Below are 20207 nucleotides of genomic sequence, written 5' to 3' on the forward strand. Positions count from 1 at the left end.
GGGTGTAGGCATCTATCGACCAACTCAAGAGACGTCTTTGTATGTATTCAATAAAGATGTGTCCGTGAAAAAAACACAGAGTCCCGTCAAAGTTATTCGGACTGTTTAATGCGTTGCATTTCGATAACCAAACGGTATTTCAATAAATCAGTGACAAAGTTCTCAATGTAGACTGCTTGCAAATGTCGCTGCTTCCTCAGGGCATACTTAATATGAGCAATGGCACGAGCGAGAAGGTCCACGATGTCTGCAGAGACGTAGTTGAATTTGGCATTGGTCGAGCTCACATATTCGCTCATCAGTCCCAGGGGTCCGTCCGCCACCGTTATACAGACGTTCTTGTAACGGGCGTAGATCTGACGCACCATCTCCTGCAACGGTCCCGGAGATACCTCTCCTATATTGCCAAAGCCCACCATGTCTATCACGTAGCGAAAAGCAGTGATGACGAGCTCGTTACGGGGACTCTCCTTGTTGAAGTTGAAGTCTTCTTGTTCATTCTCCACTTCTTCCCAAGAAGCGTGGATACAGGGGCAATTTTTTAAAGTGTGGTAGCTGAACATTTTCGTGTAATGATGACGTGAGCGCAGTGCGTGTTGCCTCTATACAGCGTTTTGAAATAAACATGCGCAAAGAAACGAGTGAGTTGATCCTTAACTGTCATCGGGATCGGATGCACCGTTGCCGCGGGGGAAAAGGTGAGTGATTTGCTGTGCTTGATGTTTGTGCATTGTGTTACCGCCCCGTGTTAAGCCTTTTCTCGCATGTTTGCCGAAACGGATAGGCTTTATTCCCTGTACGCGCATGTTTAGACTTGTTTAGCAGTGACGTGTAGCGTACCGAGCCTGTTGACGCACGTTTAGCGTTGTGAGCCTAGCATTTTGTGGTTGTCGTCTTGTGTTAGCTGTTGAATTTCGTAGCCTTGTGCGGTGACGCTGAGGTTAGGCCTAATCGGTCGCCCCTAAGCCTTTTCCCCGATGTGTACTAATTTCTCCGTGCTGTTTAGCAGTAGCGGTTAGACCTTTTCCATGCTCTCTGGCATGCCTACACTTGTTGAGCAGTGTTGCAATTTTACCTGCCGCTAGTATCTTGTTGTTCTCTGTCTTTCTTGCATAGAGTTATGATGGTGGCGCCATCTGGTGTGACGCCTTGCAACTAGGTGGCCACCTGTCGTCGATCTCTGCAACTACTGGCCGTCAACAACCATCATGGCGGTCGCTGGTCAATGGGTTGTTCCGGAGCGGTTTCTTTGCCGCGTCATCATTGATTTTCCAATAAATTGTTTCTCTCCAATCTATTTCTATCTTTTTTTTTTCTTTTTTATGGACACAGGTTGCCGCCAACACACAGCTGGTCTGGACACGAGTTAGATGCTCCCCAATTAGTGTAACGACTCCCTGGAGGGTGCTGATTAATGTGGGGGGTCCCAGTTAACCTTAATTGATAATTAAATCGTGTTTAGACCAAGTTGTGTGTTGGCGGCAGTCTGTGTCCAGTCATTACTACTGTTATCACGTCATGTCTTCCTTAAGACCTCGAGCGTTTTGTCTGATGGCTTCTCTGGTGCGAGCAGCGCCCTTAGCAATGTATACCTTTTCGGGCCTATGATGCTGAGAAACGCATCGACTTTCCTAATATAATCTATCTTGCTCACTTTCAGCTGCTGCTGCTGCTGCTTGCTCTTTCCGTGGTGGTGGTGCTGATAGTAAAAGGGCTCGCCGTTATCGGCCTCACAAAGGTGGGCAATGTCACGACTGACGCCCTGGGGAATGTGTGTTCTGGGCCGACTTCTCAGGTAACTGTGCTGACATATGTCTGAAGGCGTCTGAGGAAACCCCAGGTAAAACCCCAGACAGCACAGCCGGAACTGAGATTCAAACCCGGGACCTCCCAGTCTCGACGTAACATGGCCAACACGCTAACCACTGAGCCACACGAGCTGGTTCCATTGTTTCCGTGTTCAGCTTCCTTGCTTTCTTCCCCTTGACGATTTTTTCTTGAATGCCGTCCATTAATATCGTCCTGGGATCCCATTCTCTTCCCCAAGATGTTGTGTCTTTCTACTAGCAAGAACCCACAGCTGTGGGCACACGGCAATGATGTTTATTCATCAAAGTGACATGCAAACCTCCTGGCTGCACACTGACGCTGGCGTAATGAAGTTGCACCCTATCATCAGGTTAACAACGTGGCTAAGGGCCTTGACTGTTATCTATCAACAGATGCTGTCATGCGCTAACCATACAATATCACACCGTTATTTACCACTGTGTGGCGCGTCATGACCATAGTAGCTTATGCGCCACAAATCATCAACTTACTGACTCACTTGCATTGTGTGGATCATGGAGGAAAGAAAGCTAAGGAGGGAGCACCGTTGTTTGTTTCGAAATCACGAAAGCGTAGAAGTAGTGACGACATATAGTGCACGTTATGAGACCTTATATAGATCAGGTGACTGGCGCCGACCAATCTGCCTCGAGACATCGTCACAACAGGAACAAACAATTCAGCTGCCAGTGTAGATGGCGTAGGCCGGCATAGATACGATATACTAGCGGCGGACAGGTGACGTGATAAATTGTGTAGCAGAGTCGCTGCACGCTGTGAACTTTTAGAAGCAACAATTACTCTTTAATTAAGCTACGATTACGCTAAACGATTAAGTTCCTCCGCGAGCTGGGAGAGGAGAATTGTTTGACACCGTTGTTTCCTCTCACCCCAACTTCTCGAATCTCGTAGAATTACGTCAGTCTCACTCCTTATTTTTCCTTCCTCCTTCGTGTGGATTAATATGTGAGAGGAATCGGTATTCATGCACGCAATGTTTAAGAGCCAGTGCAAGGGACCTGGTTGCACAACGTGAAAGAGGACGTGGAAAGAGGAAGTGACCCCGTTCCCAGGGTCCCTACTGCAAAACGACCTTCCCAGTTCAGATAGCGTTAGCCGATGATGGCCTATGCGTAGATTATCAATGCGACTTTCAGTATCTCCGAAATAACAAAGTATAGGGAGAAGTCCCACTCGCCTTTTCCCCTTACAAACATATTGGGTTCATGAATGCATGTGAAACCGTGCAAACCCATATTGATCACTTTTTCTTAGACTTCATACACATAGAGAATTTGTCCATGCTGTGTAATCATTACGTTGCCACTCGACGAGGAAGTCTTTTCAAAGGAAAACTGAGATTAAAGGGACGGTCTCGTACAGCCGGGCCGATTCCGAAACTTAGCCAAAACTAGTTTCACGAGTACTGTACACATACAACCGTCAAAGTTTCATTCGGAATAACCAAGTCGTTTTCGAGGAATTTGTCGAAACGTGCCGTAAGAGCAGACGACGAAAGCTGCGCTTCTCTCATGCATACGTCACGTATGACGTCGGCCTGCGGGTGCGTCGTCGTTGTCATGTTAATTGTAACTTGCAGAAGCACCTTGGTTTGAGTAATCCCCTTTGCTCTCGATTGGGGACACACAGGCATATACCTCCGCGAGCGGAGAACGTAGTCCGAGCATTCACTGTGGGGTCTCCCATAATGTGGCGCACAATCGGATACGTGCAAGCTAAGTCACGTGTCTTCTTTCCGCGAGTATTTAATGCGGTTTTTAAATAAACACGTCCTCCTTCTCCATGTACGGCGTCAGCGACACTTCATTTCGAAGCATGATCAGTGTACAACGGGGAGTGTAATGGAAGCGCGCGTAATATATTTTTGGTCGGAGCTGTAATGCGACCGCGCGCGCCGATGGCCAGCGACTTCAGATTTGTGATTGTGGATGGGGTTGTTCTGCGACTTTTAACTTGTTTCTGAGGATTAACATACTTGTTCTCAACCACCATGCTTGCCACTACTTAGAATGCACGTTTTTCACCTGAGACCTGAAAGAAAATGTACAAGAGTTGCCGCGGTGCCCAGTAACTTGTGAAAGTCGTCTGCTCACGCCGATGCACTACCACGCGCAAAAGCAGACGATTTCTGTATCCTATCACGGACTTACCCGCAGGGTGACGTGGCCGTTCTTATTGTTGCCAACACAGATCGCGGCGTGCTCTGCAATCTTTATCAATTTAATTCGGTTATTTAATAACTGTGGCGTGTTTTGTCGGGTAAATTAGCAGTATTCCATTTTCAACAAAGGGCAATCGAATGGTACACTTTATGAAAGGGGCAGGGGGTACGAGACCGTCCCTTTAAGTCGATGTAGAAATTGAAAAATCGATGTGTCTAAAAACTTAATTGAAATCCGCAAGCATGTTTCGCGCATATGCATCACAAATATTTTGATGGATCTCGAGCAACGAGACTGTCATGTTGTACGCAGGTGCTCGCGCAGAATTTTTGAAGCAGAATCATTATTTTGGGTTGTGGCAGCTCTAGCTAATGTAACAGAGCAACGCAGGAGCAAGCCGTAATATGTTGAACCTAAATATTTTTTTATTCGCCACATTGTTTTTTCAGACTCTTTTGAGACGATTTTGTCAAACACGACCTCTCAGGGCGCAACAGGAGAAACGGGTATGCCTTGACATCAAGATCAATAAAGGGGTTTCGCACGTTTCAAAGGGCTCTACGGCTGCCTCTCCGAACTTTGTGGTTGCCTCTGTTACAACCGCAGTAGAATGGCAAGGCATAAACCGTTGATGATATCTCGTTGGCATCATGATACAAGTCGTTCCGGCCGCTTACGACATTTCTGATTTTAGTATTATTCCTCATGATATGAAGTACCGAATATGACGAATTTGACATTTTGCCGTGACAAGTGCAGTTCTGGAAACGATTTTGTCAAACGCGACCGCTGAGGTGTAACAGGGGAAATAGGTACGAAGCTGAGACTCCGTGGTCTCAATTTCACATGTACATTTTACAAAATCAGCTTAAGATATATTTGACATCATTCTTAAATCAGATGATATTAAGCCCCAAATTTGATCGAACTCGTCACTTTGCCTTCGAGAGTGCCGTTTTCAAAGCGATTTTGTCAAGCGCGACCTCTCAAGGTGCAACAGGATAAACCGGTACAGGGCGCAAATTCCGTGATCTTAATTTCACATGTGCATTACGAAATCAAATTAAGACGTATTTGATATCATTATTATATCAAATTTATTAACTTTATTAATTAAATTAACTTTTTTTTTCTTCGCGCTTATAGTGTATTAACCACCAAATTGCCGCCACATGCCGGCTGTCAGAGAGACGATAATTACGAGGCTGCTTCCCCTCCGTTTGACTATTAGCCCTTCGTATTCCACACCTGGTCTTCCTCCTTGCTTCATGTTTTGACTAACATACTAAAGTTGTAACAACATTACCAGGGTGTTGCACGCAGCAACAACGTTTATTTCACCACACTCTACATTTCTTTTGTGGATTCATTTGCTTGCCTTCTTGGCATGCGAATGCTTCTGCAAATTCGGGCATGTTGCTCATAGGTACGATAATCCTATAAAAGAAGGCACGCATTATACAGTTACGCGAACTCGACCATCAGGCATATATTATGCCGATGAATGTGACCACTTGTAACCGTCATAAAAGACATTTGTTGCTCCTGAAATTCACCTGTATTTCGGAGGGGCGTGTGGGTCGTACTCTATCAGACGTCGCAGTGCTGGCTGACGCATGTTGGTGCACCACACCTGAATCAAAATACTCGAGTTTTAGTACTACACATCTATTTCACACTTTGAACGGACAATCAAAGGCTGTCACTTCTACTGTTGTCACTATCACAAAAGCGTGTCACTTCCTTGCGATGTGGCGATGAGCCACAATCTGGGCGAAATGGCCTTCCGCAACTGGGAGAGTGACACGCTTAATAAAAAAAAAAAAGGCTTCACGTGCAACAATCTATTTACTCTATCTGTATACGTACTGTTGGGGACACAGTTATCTAAAAGCGCCTGTCAGTACGTCGCCATCTCATGTTACCTCGATTGCGCTTGAAAGTCTGTTGTGCCAATATTGTATTTGAAGGTGGACCATGTGCTGCACGTGTTTATTACTCCAAAGAAATAGTCTTGTAACACCTGGAGATTTGAGATGAGATAAACCACGGAGTGCCGATTTTAGACAACCGTGTCTCCTACAGTACTTCCGCGACCTGCACTGCGGCTTCCAGATATGTTGCTGACACAATGAAAGACTGATGTCTCGCCGAGGCACCGGCCCAACAGCGTGTGATGGAGTGACTTCGACCATTATTCCGGCTTCTACTGTGGTAACGTATAGTAGTAGTTGAGGCAATTAAAGGCTGGCAACTAAAGGCCACGACGGTGGTGCTTTTTCTTCAACTACCATTATTTAGTTCTACCGTGGTACAGGGATATCCGCTAAAGAAGGCTACTGAGGGAAGCTCGCACACTTTCTGGGCTGCCCAAACCCCCAGAGCACGGGGGATTGCTCCCCCCTCTCTCAGGGTACCATTGTCGTTTCCTTTCTGTCTTCCACTGCCGACTTTACCATCGTCTCATTGCACCAAGCCGCCAGCTCAGACCTAACACTTCCCACAAGCCTCACCCCACCTGAAGCGTGTCTCTTCCCTCAGTCATCGGTAGCTGTGTATTGCAATGTTCCTTATATCTTTGCAGCCGTAGAGCCATAGGCTTATCTTTATGTATCTAAAGGAATGCTGGATGACAGTTTCGCAGGCGTGGGGCATCAAAAACATAGCTAGAGATTCTCACTGTGGGGCACACACGAAGGGAATTGTTAAGCTAATTAACGCTCTTGTTCACTCAAATATTCAGCTGCCTTCAATAGCACAGTAGCGGCTAAGCCGTAGGTAACACGTCGTATTTTCGCAATTCTGTAGAGCCTGAGGGACATGTGTACCACAGCACGAAAAGCCAAACTTCAACCAGGCTAACGGGTGTGCCGGCTTTTTAAGTAGAGACACGTGAACTTCAATCGCAGCAAAGCATTTCTGCCTCTGAGTCTTTCCAACACTCAACACACACATGTTTACGCTAACCTACTACACGTTACCTTCTATCAGCATACTTACTACGGCGTTTGAGATGAAAAGCATTTGGTCACTACTGATATGCTCGAGACCAGGAAGAGCTAAATCTGGATGTTCTGTGTCATTTTTGGCGAGAGCTTTGTACGTCTGAAAAAATAAAAATAAAACAAACAAGATTAGAAGCGCAATTATTACAAGAACTAAGCGTTTCTAAAGAAAGAGCTCTTACGAGGTATGCTCCAATTAGTCCTCCGTTATCTGCAACGTTTTCGCCTTGTGTGTTAACGCCGTTAAGCTAAAATGAAGAAGAACAAAGTAAACACTCAAGATACCACCAAGCCCTGCTTCCAAATATTGAATGACACACCCAGGATGATTAAACTCCTTTCTATTATAGCTGGTTAACCGCATGCTGTGAGCAATGAGTGCTGCGCAATGACTTGTGAGCGCTGTGAGGAATGAGCTGTGAGTAATATGACAGCGACGTTCTATGTCGCCTTATACGCCTTTTGTAGCACTTTGGATATATGATGATTGCTTTTACCACCATTTTACACCCTTTATTAGACGCTATGTTGGCTTGGGTGGTAACTATAGAATTTACTACCTTTTCACACCTTTTTTTTTTCTGAGAGTGTATGATTAAAAGAAACGTACTTTACGCTTTCCTTCTCCCTCTCCTTCTGAAGGAGCGCGACAGTCCGCGGCGGGCCATCATTGGTCTCTTCAAACGATTTGTGCAATCATCGCTGGAGATCGTTTGAGGAGACAAATCCGAAGCCTCTCCGCACTGTCGCGCTTCTTGAGAAGGAGAGGAAACGCGTCCATCGTGTTTTTGTTTTCTTCTTCTATCGATCATAAATCACTAACGACGCAACGAACGAATCCCGTTCCCTTTATGTTAGTGTCAAGGTAATGCTTGCTTTCATTCCGCAAGTAGATATTTTTGCACGTTTGTGCTTTTCAACGTTTTCCTTTTTTTCTTTATTAGAGGTTATCAGGGAAATGCGAGTAGCATTTAGTAGCAAGAAGGGTATTTTGTCGACAGACACGATTTCTTTTTTATTCCGCAGGCTCCGCTGATAGGTGTACTAACAGTGTTGAAAACAGTGTTTCGAAAACACCCATCTCAAATAGCGTTTTAACAGAAACACTGCCCCCACCCCAGCTGGTTTTCTGCAGAATATGCCCCCTGAAATGGTGCTTTCTTTGAAATACACCATCTGTAAAAGTAATTTACGTAATTTAATTTAACGTTTAATTTAACACCCTTCTATATTTTGTGAAACTTACATCACAAAGCCGTGTGCTGTATATGGGACACCCGTTTACACCCGAAAGGTGTCTGTATTCATGCAGTGTTGGAAAGATGTTGGAAAGTGTTGGAAACATGACGTGTTTCGTTTCTCTTCCTTGGGAAGGGTATAAGCAATAAGCTGTCGGCAGTTAACAATTTTTTACAATGACACAGCCCACGCATATTAATACACTGCACACTCTTCACAACACAACTTCACCGCATAGCACGCAACCATCATCCCGAATGACATCGTTGTTCCCCCTGACTGGCTGAAAACGGGAGGCGTACGCCCTTTTGTGATGCTCATGTAGTTATGTTAATTGTCACAAAAAGGCGTACGCCCGCGCTTTCCACAAATCAGGAGTGACAAAGGCATCGTTTTGTGTAATGGTTGGCCTTCACCGTGCTCTGTGGTGAAGTTCTGTTTTAAGAATGTTTGTTAAATGCATAACAGTTCGCGAGACAAGCACCACTCAAGGAAGTCATGCAATTCTTTTGGTATTTGCAACTTTTGCATTGCATTGTATGTATCTTTATGAAATCCTATGAGATTTGCAGAAGTCAAAGTACCGGCAGAAAGCACATCGATGGAACTAACTGGAATATAATATTTGAAGCGCAATTTATTATTAAGAAAACTCCATGACGCACGCCCATAGATAAGCATATGGTGTGGAAGTAGAGCTTTCTTTTCTTCTGTTCCAGTCAGGTAGAGGATGAGATGAGTATGATGATTACTAAATGCTGACACGTTACTAAATTACATCTGCTGCTCTAGTAAGGAAGTACACTTACCAGGAGAGATGTTTCACTGTCATTGATACTTCCGTATTGGTTTATGAAGCACTCTGTGAGGTTCGTATATGCCCTTCTCGTTTCATTGGTCCACCAGTTGTGTAATTCTCCTTCAGCGTTGAATTGACTACCTGTCGCACACAATATAAGTAGATCATCATAAACATTGTAACCTCACTGAAAACTGCAACACAGACTTTGCTATCATTTTTCTCTGACACACTTTATTGTTTCTTTGAGGAAGGCGAGTATAGGCCATGCTACTGATATAAGAAATTAATACCCCGTTCGAGGGTGCAGCTTATCCCCATTGTGAAGTAGGATGTTGGCCTCTGAAGATAGTGCGTTAAGAGCCGGGAGTGGACATCTTTATTCGAAATGGTAAAAACCAGTAACGGCTACACGACATAACAACACCACAAAAAGTACTATCATTAATGTTTCGAAGTCCATGTGGGTCTCATCATCAGAATGACGGTTTTGACACTCACCAGTCGGGTATTCGTTGAAGGGGGGAGGGGAAGGGGAGGGGGGGGGGGGCGTAGCAGCTCAGAAACGTGCCAGTGTTTGCGCATGAATCCATTGTTTCTTTTGGTATGGCAGGATTTCCTATGCTTCTATTACGCCCCAGTGACCTTCACGCACTATAATATTTGGACATTACTGCGTGTGTGTGCTTTTACGTCTTCACAAAGCTCTGCCTGCTTACTGATACAGTTATCTATGTTCCTTTTGTTGATAATTCGTGGCTTTACGTCGTCAGACAACTGCCCAGGCAGCACACTATCCAGATCAGTTATTGTCGGGACATTGGAACTGCCGGTCCTATACAGGACACGTTTACCATTATTCTTCCAATAGTCGTTGCTGCATGAGAATGTTGGTCGAAGGTTGCCGTCAACCGTTCAATATTCGCTGGTCACTAGAAATATGGTCGTGATATGGCCATGAAGCAGGCGATATTGGCTGAAAATGGTGTACGTATAGCCGAGGAGCGAATCATATGGGATGGGGGCGGGCAATGCGGTCCGAGTATAGCCGGTGACCAAACGACATTGGTTCAATGTGGGCAATGTGATCTACATATAGCCGTTGGCCAAATAATGTTGACCGAAAAGATGGCAATATTATTTACATCTAGCCGTCGGCTAAACAATATTCCATGAAAGTTGGAAATATGGTCAACGTATTGCCGACGACTGAACACTATTGGATGAAAATGGGCAATATGGTGCACATATAGTAGTCGGCCCAACAATATTCCATTAAAGTTGGAAATAAGGTCTACATATTGCCGGCTTCCGAACAACATGGATGAAAATGGGCAATATTGTCCACATATAGCCACCGACCAACGAATATTGTCTGGAAGCTGCTAATATTTTTGCATATAACCGTCAACCAAATAATATTGGATGCAACTATTCAACATGGTCTACGTATACCGTCGATCAACGAATATTGGCTGAAGTCTGCTATATTGTTTCCATATATCCGTAGACCAAACAATATTGGATGCAACTGGGCAACAGGTTCTACATATACCGCCGACCAAAGAATTTTGGCTGAAAACTGCTAATATTTTTACATATAACCGTCAACCAAATAATATTGGATGCAACTGTTCAACGTGGTCTATGCATACCGTCGACCAACGAATATTGGCTGAAAACCGCTATATTGTTTCCATATATCCGTCGACCAAACAATATTGATGCAACATGGTCTATATATACCATCGACCAATGAACATTGGCTGAAAGCTGCTAGTATTGTTTACATATATCTGTCGACGAAATAATATTGGATGAAACTGGGCAATGTGAATATGCGATGCACATATAGCTGTAGAACAAATATTGAATGAATGTGGGCAACATGATCTACATATAGCCGTCAACCCCAAAAAAATATTGGATGCAACTAGCCAGTATACTGTACATATAGCCGTCGACCAAACAACATCGGACGAATGTTGGAAATATTACCGACACATGCCTGTAATGCATGTGCAAACATGGCGTAATATTGGATGCAACTGGGCAATATGGTCTACATATTGGGCCCATATTGGCTGAACATTGGCGATACGGGTCCAATATGGGACCAGTTTTGCCACGACTTTCCGCATATTGGCTCAAACTTTGCATTATGGGCCCCATACTGTCTGAAATTTCGGAAAATGGGACGATCCCGTGTTCGGTTCTTGTATCAATTAATGTCAAGCAGCATGGCAAGATAGGACGTTGAAGCGTTTGAAATGCCCTACTCAATACATCGTTACATCGAACTACTTCCCGCAGACGATACACATTGCTCGAAACAGTGAACGCTGGAAATCCAACTAAACATGCACTGTAACTCAGCTGATACAGCTAGTACTGCTGATGCAAACAGCCGTCAACTTACTTCACAATGCCAATCAGTTGTAGTTGCGGAATAAAACGAAACGACTCAGAGCGTGTGGTCGTTTCACTGAAATCGTGTGTCATACCACTCTTAATGCGCATGCGCGACACTCGGATCGGTCATTTCCTTCGAGCGAAAATTTCGGTAGTTAGTCTCTAATGACAATGGAAGCTGTATGTGAAGTAAAAACTCAATGTCTGATACAAAGGGATATCCGTTCTGTAACGCTAGGTGCCTTGAAGCTACTGTAGATGCAGTGCGAGTTGCTGAGGCGTATATCCCTCACCGACACCGTCACGACAGTGCTTCGCTCCTTTATACGAGGGGTGTTCAAGTCAAACCGGGACTTTTCATTTTTCGCAAAAGTAAAATGAACTTACAGGCGAGAAATTTATTTTCCAACGTAATCTCCAGCTGCACTAATGCACTTGTCCCAGCGTTTCACGAGGGCTTGGATGCCAGCAGCGTAGAAATCCTTACCGACACGTACCAGCCATGATCGGACCGCATTCTTGACCTCGTCGTCGCGGCTGAAGTGGCGGCCCCAAGGAACGCCTTTAGTGGCCCGAAGATATGGAAATCGCTGGGGGCGAGGTCTGGACTGTAAGGGGGATGTGGCAGCAACTCCCAGCCAAGTTCCTGTAAGGTGCGTGTCGTGAGATGCGCGGTATGGGGGCGTGCATTGTCCTGTAGGAGGAGGACTCCTTTGGTGATGAGACCCGGCCGCTTTTGCTTCAGCGCCTTATGCACGTCCCTGAGAACCTGGCAGTAATATGCACTATTGATGGTGGTACCACTGGGCAGAAAATCAACATGAACAACGCCAGCCTTGTCCCAGAAAACCGTGGCCATGACCTTACCCGCAGACGGGGTGCTTCGGAACTTCTTGGGAGTTGGCTAGCCCGGATGCCTCCACTGTTTTGATGCGCAGGAGTAAAATGGTGCACCCACGTTTCATCGCACGTGATGATTCGATCAAGGAACGGCTGTCCTTCAGTGTCGAAACGGTGCCTTAGCTCTTGGGAGATTTCCAGTCTTCTCTGCCGGTCAAACACGGAGATCTGCCTCGGGACCCAACGGGCACTAACTTTCCGAAACTGGAGGTGTTCATGAATGATAGTGCTCAACGTTCCCACAGAAAGGTCCGTCTTTCGGGCCAGTTCGAGACATGTTATCCGTCGGTCCTTGAGGATCAGGCGCTCCATCAGTTGGATGTCCTCAGGAACTCTGACACTGGGCTCTGGACCAGGATCGTCTTGCACTGATGTACGGCCGTCTCGGAACCTTTTGCACCACTCAAACGCTTTGCTACGGCTAAGTGTATCGAGGTCATACTGAGCCAGAAGTATTCTGTGAATTTCAGATGACTTTACGCCTTCATTCACGAGAAACTTCATGACAATTCGCTGTTCGATGTGCGCGCTCACCTCGTTGTCGGCCATCTTGTCCAGCACGTGTCTTCTGTTTTGCACAAACTTTGGACCACCACGTGGCGAACGCGGAGGCCTGTCGCGTGTGAAAATGATGAAAAAGAAGTAGCGCGAGCCATTCGTACAATTGGGAGACAGAAAGTCCCGGTTTGACTTCAACACCCCTCGTACTTTAGGAGCGGGTTGTAAGTTTTTAGGTCATATGGTAGTAAGATCCCAATGAAGGCTTATGAGGGATGGGTAGGGCTCTTGTCTCTCTTTAAATCCGCGTAAGCGGTGGAAAGAGGCAAATGAGAGCCGGTCCCTCATCTGGAGAGGAGCCCCTTGATAACGCGGTCCGTCTCCAGATGGGTCGTGCATTTGAACACGGGGCCTATCAAACGGTCATCGGGGCCCAATCGCTTGCGGTGCTGTTTCCGGGAGGGTTTCTTCCTAAAATCTGGGACTACCTGGATCCTTGAGCAAGACGGGCATTGCTCCCGTTTTTAGGGCGATGTAATGTTTTTTTGTTTTTTTTAAAGCGACGCAACCGTGATCAGTTAGATCAGCACAACAAGAAGAGCCAATGAAGTAATATCACTTTTAGTAGTGGATATTATACCGGATAATTCATTATTATTACACAAATTCATCATCGGCATCATCACGGAAGAATTGGCACAATTCGGGCAAAATGGGATTGCCAATGTAGGCAGCCCGTATTGGTCCAATGGGGAGCCTGGTGACACTTTTCATGTGGGACCAATATTGGCAGCCCATACTAGGCCGATATTGGAGAACCTGGCAGCCCACATTGGGCCAATATTGGTGTGCTGCCTGGGATATGGTTCACTTTAAAATACAATAGTGGCACAACAGTTTCCTGCGCGACGAAGGCAGCATGGGCTGTGGAACTGCGGACAGGAGATTCGAGACAACCGTGTCGCGAGAAGTGCCTAGCGTGGGCCTATATTGACTTCGAATTTACCCAATATGGGGCCAATGTGAGGTCGATATTGAGCTGCTGCCTGAGTAATATGGGGTGTGCATTGGCAATGCTGGAGCTGAATATAGGCTGCCAATGTTAGGCCTTACTTAGGCAGGGTTGCAATTGTAAAATTGGGCCAACATTGGAAGTACGAGACAGCCTATATTTGTCCAGCCTGGGACCCATATTGGGGTGCTGCCTGGGTGTGATCACGAACGACGCCACAGTGGCCAGTCTGTGGATTGATTTTGTCCATCCTAGGGTTCTTTAATGTGCGCATAAATCTCAGCGCACATTATTTAACGGTCCCTCACAGAAAGCGTGTCTAAGCAACTTGTACCCTGCGACCAAGTTACTGGCGTCCTCGACAGGGATCGAACCCGCAACCTTGGCATCATAAGGCGGACACACTATACCAACTGATCCGTGGAGGCCGGTCTATGGCTGTTTTGTGTTCGTCCATCCATGATGATACTTACGGCCAGTTTCTCCGATGTGTGTTTTAAGGGAGCCCCGCAGGAAGTCTGGTACATACCACCTCGCTTGTTTTAATGCGATACCATTATAAGCTCCGTGCGGATGTAATTCCCTCCGTACTAGTGGCGCCCCGCAGTGGAGGCGCCTTCAGATCTTGCGGGGCCACAGTGCGACGGGGTATACGCTTCGACGTTGTGTCTCTGGGCCCTTCGCGACAATGCCGAAATGTAAGAACATTTGCTGCGTTGTAAATTGCAGCAAGGCATACAGAAACGATCCTGAGATAATTTTGTATTCATTCCCATCGAAGCCGTATGAACAGGACCGTCGGAACATGTGGATCCAGCTTGTTCGGCGCCAAAATAGGTTCTGCGGTTGCCTGCTAGCGGCCCATTCTGATTCGTCGATAATTATTTGTTTTACCAGCGATGATGGCGGCAGCTGGGAGCCGACAAAGCATTCCAGAACAGGGTGTCGGAGCGAACCGAAAACTGGAACCGAAAACCGAAAAAAAAAAACGCTATTTTGGTGCGAACCGGAACGGAATCGAAACCGTATACGTTTTTTTTTTCGCTCAGCAGGGAAACCGAAAAATATATTTAACGGTTTTCGGTCCAAAAAAACAAAAACTTCGCCGGTTTGGACTACGGATAGGCGAATGAAACAGACGTCGTGTGCTCTGAAGTCATGTCATGGGTACCATCCCAGCAAACCAGATACATCCAGCAAATGTCCGTAAGATATCTCGCCCGGGACGTTTGGATATCCAGTGGAGCTTGCCACAGATCCGTTTTACATCCATGTGATATCCCAGCGACTAGCGTTTCTGCCATGTTTGTAGATCCACTGAAAGTCCCTACGACGTCTGTCACGGATATTTGGATATGTATGGGAGATTACAAATATCGTACATATTTTGCTTTTAAAAATTGTGCATAAGATATTTAGTGTTTGTAGAGTGCGTAGAGACCACTGCAACTGTGTACCAGCAAATAATATTTATTGTGTGTTTTAACCCATTTGATACTATTGTTCCCATTTGGGAACAAAAACATTCCAAACAGGATTCATCACAGTACAGCAATACCGTGGGACCTGCCAGAATAAGTGCCGAACCCTGCCCGCCTCACTTGGACCACTTGGGAAAACTCGCAGTAACCTTTATTTGCGAGCTGGATGGAACATATACTGAAATACAAATCGTTACACACACGTTCGTTAGGGGTAGCGTGGCGTAAACATTTGTAACGGTGACGAGGAGGTATCTTCGCAATTCCTCTGTTTCTGATTCAAGTCACAGTATACCCAACAACATTTCTGACATCCCTTCCTATCAACTACTGTGTTTTTAATTCAGGTTACCGTCTCTATAAGGACAAAGAAATCTTTCCTGGATCTCCCATAGACATCCCTAGGATCTCCAGGCTGCCTGCCATGGGACATTCAAACATCCAGAGCGCGATATCCTTCCAGGGACATCTGCTGTTTACTGGAGTAAGCCCAAAACGCAATGAAATTGTGCGATATCCCATAGATATCCCATGGATGTCGAGATATTCAGAACGTTCTCGACCTTGTAGGGCTGTCCCAGGGATATTAATGGTTTGCTGGGATACGAGGGTTACGGTTACGGTGGAATGTATGTCGGCATAATATGACCCTTAGGCTCCCTTTGTAATGGTTTATCGTTCGCGCACGCACACAGACTTAGAGGTACATGTGACTCTCTAGCAATGTGCCGTACTGTGCGTTCTAATTTGATCCCCGCAAACTCTCCTCAACTAAACAGCGACCCAAGGCGGCTGCATAACGGCTTCTTTATCGGTTGAGTTTGAGTTTGAGTTTGATTATAGAAAAAAAAAACGGAAGATATTGAATTCATCACTGACGAATTCTGCTACTCCCACAAAGGAAATGAAATGAATGAAATGAGAAAGAAAACTGAAAAGATGAAAAGGTAAAAAAAGAAAGACATCACCCCTCCCAGTCGCCGACCTGTACGTGCATATGCGTAGCCACATTCCCTCGTAGCCACGTAGCCATCTTTATCGGTAATGTCGCGCAACGCGTCCCTTGTTTGAGAGCAGCTAAGTTGAATACATTTACGTATACGCGAGGGCAAGCCCGTGCGAAGTGGCAACTCTTTTGTGGACAGGACACGAAGAAAATAAAACGGAGCCGTCGAGCCCGTTTGTGAGTGAAGGTGTTCCTCGATTTGCGTCGTACTCGTGCGGTGGTGCTTGCTGGCTAGACAGTAGCAACAGACATACGGATGGGACGCGATCGCTCCAACCCAGCAAGAAAGTACTTTACGTATGACATCACGACAAACAAGTCAGTTTGTAGCATGTGCTTCAAGAAAGGAGAAAGCCTATTTGAACAGACAGTAACCTACAGGAACCAGGAGCTACCAATTTCACAGCTGTCTATTAATATTAAATACCATGTATGCGGAATAAACGGGTTTACATTTTGTAACATTGATTTTTTTTTGTGGGGATAAATATTCCCAGCAGAAGCGGAACCGGTTAAAAACTGGTATGAACCGTTATTTTTTTGCTCCGGAGCAGAACCGGTACCGGATCGTTTATGATGTAACCGGAACGAAAACCGGAACGAAAAACGTTTCGGTTGGACATCCTGCTCCAGAATATGCTGTCGACATTTCGTGAACAACTGAAAAAGCAACGAGGAGGGACACCCGAGCTACAACCGGAACATATCTGACGAAGTGTATAAGTGGCGGGCTCCGGTAAATGACGAGGCACGGTACCTCAGGTGAGTGTCCAAGGCATTCATTCGCACCGTATCCTATGATCAACACATGTACGTTGGCAGACACAAAAGGTGCGCGACGAAGGCGGCCACCCAAGATACTGCAGGAGCACGAGTAAACATCTCATCATCCGATTTGCTTCCTGATGAGGTACTCCAGAAACGAGTGTGCAATACTGTTTTCTTAAAATACTTGTGGTGAACACTGGATGGATCGCTTCGATAATAGAGGATGACTGATGCACTGAGCTGATGTTCATCTCAAAGGGATTTGGAACACGTAGCATAACATTGTTTCTGATTTTAGTCACATCATTAGCAAAATAATAATAATAATAACCTATGATGGGCCAGGTATGATCCCACAACCTTCCTATCATATATCCAGGATCTAGACACTGATGGAGGGGAAAATGCAGTCCTTAGCTCTGTAGGCATCTTTGGAGTTGTCAACAGCAGTAAGTTGGTTCCAGAGTCTTCTCAGGTAGGAGTCACCAGCCAGCCACCTGCACAAGCTTGTGAAAAGGGTACGAGTGACCCAGGACCCTCATCAGTGACACCACTAGTTCTGATTGATGTGTGTGTCGGATCAAGTTACAAGGAGTGCTGCTTTCTTGGCTTCAGCTCAGTCGACGGCAATGAGCAGAAGTTCATGTCACTAGCTGCGGTTCCTTTAGATGTATTCGCGCTCCTCCACGGTCTCATTCCAGATACAGGCAGGAAGCGAAATGAGCTTTCAGTGAAGGACAAGCTGTTGCTTTTTTTAATCAAGATGAAGCACGGAGTGCCCTTCTCATTCTTAACAACAATATTTTCTGTGGATCGTACAACCGCGTCCAGAATATTCAAGTCAGTTTTGAACTACATATGTGGTGTGACAAGAGACTGGATCTACTGGCCGAGCCGGTAAAGCCGTGCAAGCAACAATGCCACGGTCTTTCCGTGAACTGTATCCTATGTGCAGAGTAATAATCGACTGCACAGAGCTGCAGATTGAGAGGCCTTCGTCAGTTGAACAACAAAACTTGTGTTTTTCACACTACAAAGGACACCACACCCTCAAGTACTTAATCGGAATTGCGCCTAGTGGGCTTATCACATTTCTTTCTAGATGCATGGGCAGAAGAGTGTCAGATGCAACGTTGACAATGGAATCTCAGCTTCTTCTCAAGTTGGAAGCGCAAGATGTGGTACTCGCTGATAAGGGATTCCCGGGAATTCGCACAGGCGTGGGTACCCGAAATGCAACCTTAGTAATGCCACCGTTTGCAAGTTCCCCTCAGTTCTCGGAGTCGGAATCAGATGCCTGCTATGACACTGCAAATGTCCGCATACACGTAGAACGGGCCATACAACGGATTAAGGTCTATGACATTCTGAATCACCGAATTCCGCAGGAGTTGACCCCATACATGGACAAGATTGTGCATGTTCTATGTGTTTTAATCAACTTGAAGCCAGGACTGTTTAAAAAAGGCATTGCTAACCAAGTGACAGCTTGAATTTTTGCCGATATCATCAGTCCCACACGTACTTTGTATTGGAAGCAACTTAAAGGGGCACTAAAATGCAAAACCAAGTTCACTTCAATTACGTTACACGTTAAGTTACTTTTGTACTTATCATAATTCAGAACTTTCATTCTGTTACGAAGCTACAATCAAAATTATACCGGACACTTTTTTGCTTCGGCTCTAAGAAGTGAATGTCATTTCAGCTCGTGCAACAGTGTTGTTAGTCCATACTGCGCGTGCCACACCATGGAGCAGTCCCGGTGAAAAACATAGTACGCATTGCGAAGCAGACTGGCGTAACAGGAACGTGAAGTTAAATGCTGTCAGTAGAACATTCGCGAGAACTGTTGTGGGCTACAGTTCAGTGAATCGGTATTGAAAAATTCAGCAGTGCGCACATGCTACACCCGCGCTTCTCCCGCTGTCTCATTGGATACCACCAATCTTTGCGTCCTGGGGATCCCATTCGTTGCCGCCAAAGACGGCTCAGTTCGCATTGCGTTTTTCTTCTAACTGGAAGCATTGTGTGAACTAATTTTGCTTGAATTATACATTGAAACATAGACTTTCATTTGAGAGCAAGTTGTTTTTGCATTTTAGTGCCCCTCTAAAAAACAGAGTTCAACATGCAGTACATTCTTGTTAACTCAAACTGTGATTAATTTGGCCTGCTATGGCCCGGTTTCAGCAACCCAGATTAACATTGGAACCGACATCAACAACCCTTATTGTTGCTGAAAATTCATCACATCACTAACGTTAGTAAAAAAAAAAAAAATTGAGTGTTATCAAGTTTTAGGGACCCTTGACCTTGGTTCAATGCTAACCAGTGTCAGTGAAAGCGGGCCTTTGTTTTCCACATCTTGAAATCCTGCCTAATTGAGAGTGATGCATAATGTTGTGTAAAAGTCCATGTGTAGTGGCAGTATGGCTGCGCAGTGCAAAGAACACCATAGCTTAGCGTTCAAGGCTATCGGCATTGTATCTCAGATATTTGTGTCCTCATCCCAAAATGAATATCTTTATTGCACTTTATCTTTATTGCACTTCAATACACAATACTGCTGCACACACAGTCATATTATAACATACTGTTTGTGCTTACAACTAATGTTAATGTAGTAGATAATAAAATGCTCTATGGCTTATAAATACAGTTGTTGGTCTCTATACTTACTCTGAGAGTGCAGCAAGAAAATGATTAAAGTAAAAGCTCCTTAGTGCAGGAATAAGCTCTGACAGAGAGCTGTCATTCCGTTTAACTACTAACCTGACTTGATCATTTGAAGAATAAATACACTCAAGCAACCCAAGCACATGCATGGAAATTTTACCTGAGTGTAATATGCACTGCTCTCCTCCCGGAGGGTACTGGCATCATTGCATTCACTGAGGAAGCATAGAAGCGGCTTCTCCGTTATTACCTTGTTACCTTACTAAACCTACTTATTATTACTTACCTAAAAATACCATCCGGAGAGCATGCAAGCCAGTGCTCTTCGGGATGTACTACAAGTCCATATTGGCACCTGACACCTGATACTGCCCTTCGTAATGTTGTCGTGCCTC

The 20207-nt window shown here is 45.4% G+C and overlaps 1 protein-coding gene and 1 pseudogene across 1 annotated transcript in view; one reads left to right on the top strand and one right to left on the bottom strand.

Annotated features, from left to right (window-relative positions):
• Positions 1–5315: 5315 nt before the first annotated feature.
• Positions 5316–20207, bottom strand: part of LOC135378427 (neprilysin-4-like) — an 85834-nt gene continuing 70942 nt past the window's right edge. The window contains exons 17-21 of the mRNA XM_064611458.1: positions 9067–9197; positions 7201–7266; positions 7014–7118; positions 5570–5646; positions 5316–5450 (exon numbers count right to left, since the gene is read on the bottom strand). Coding sequence (XP_064467528.1) covers positions 5351–5450; positions 5570–5646; positions 7014–7118; positions 7201–7266; positions 9067–9197 — 479 coding nt within the window. The 3' untranslated portion in view covers positions 5316–5350. The remainder of the gene's footprint in view (positions 5451–5569; positions 5647–7013; positions 7119–7200; positions 7267–9066; positions 9198–20207) is intronic.
• LOC135378571 (uncharacterized) lies at positions 14567–18626 on the top strand (annotated as a pseudogene).

Source organism: Ornithodoros turicata, chromosome 1 (assembly GCF_037126465.1).
Source record: "Ornithodoros turicata isolate Travis chromosome 1, ASM3712646v1, whole genome shotgun sequence".
NCBI classification, from domain to species: Eukaryota; Metazoa; Arthropoda; class Arachnida; order Ixodida; family Argasidae; genus Ornithodoros; species Ornithodoros turicata.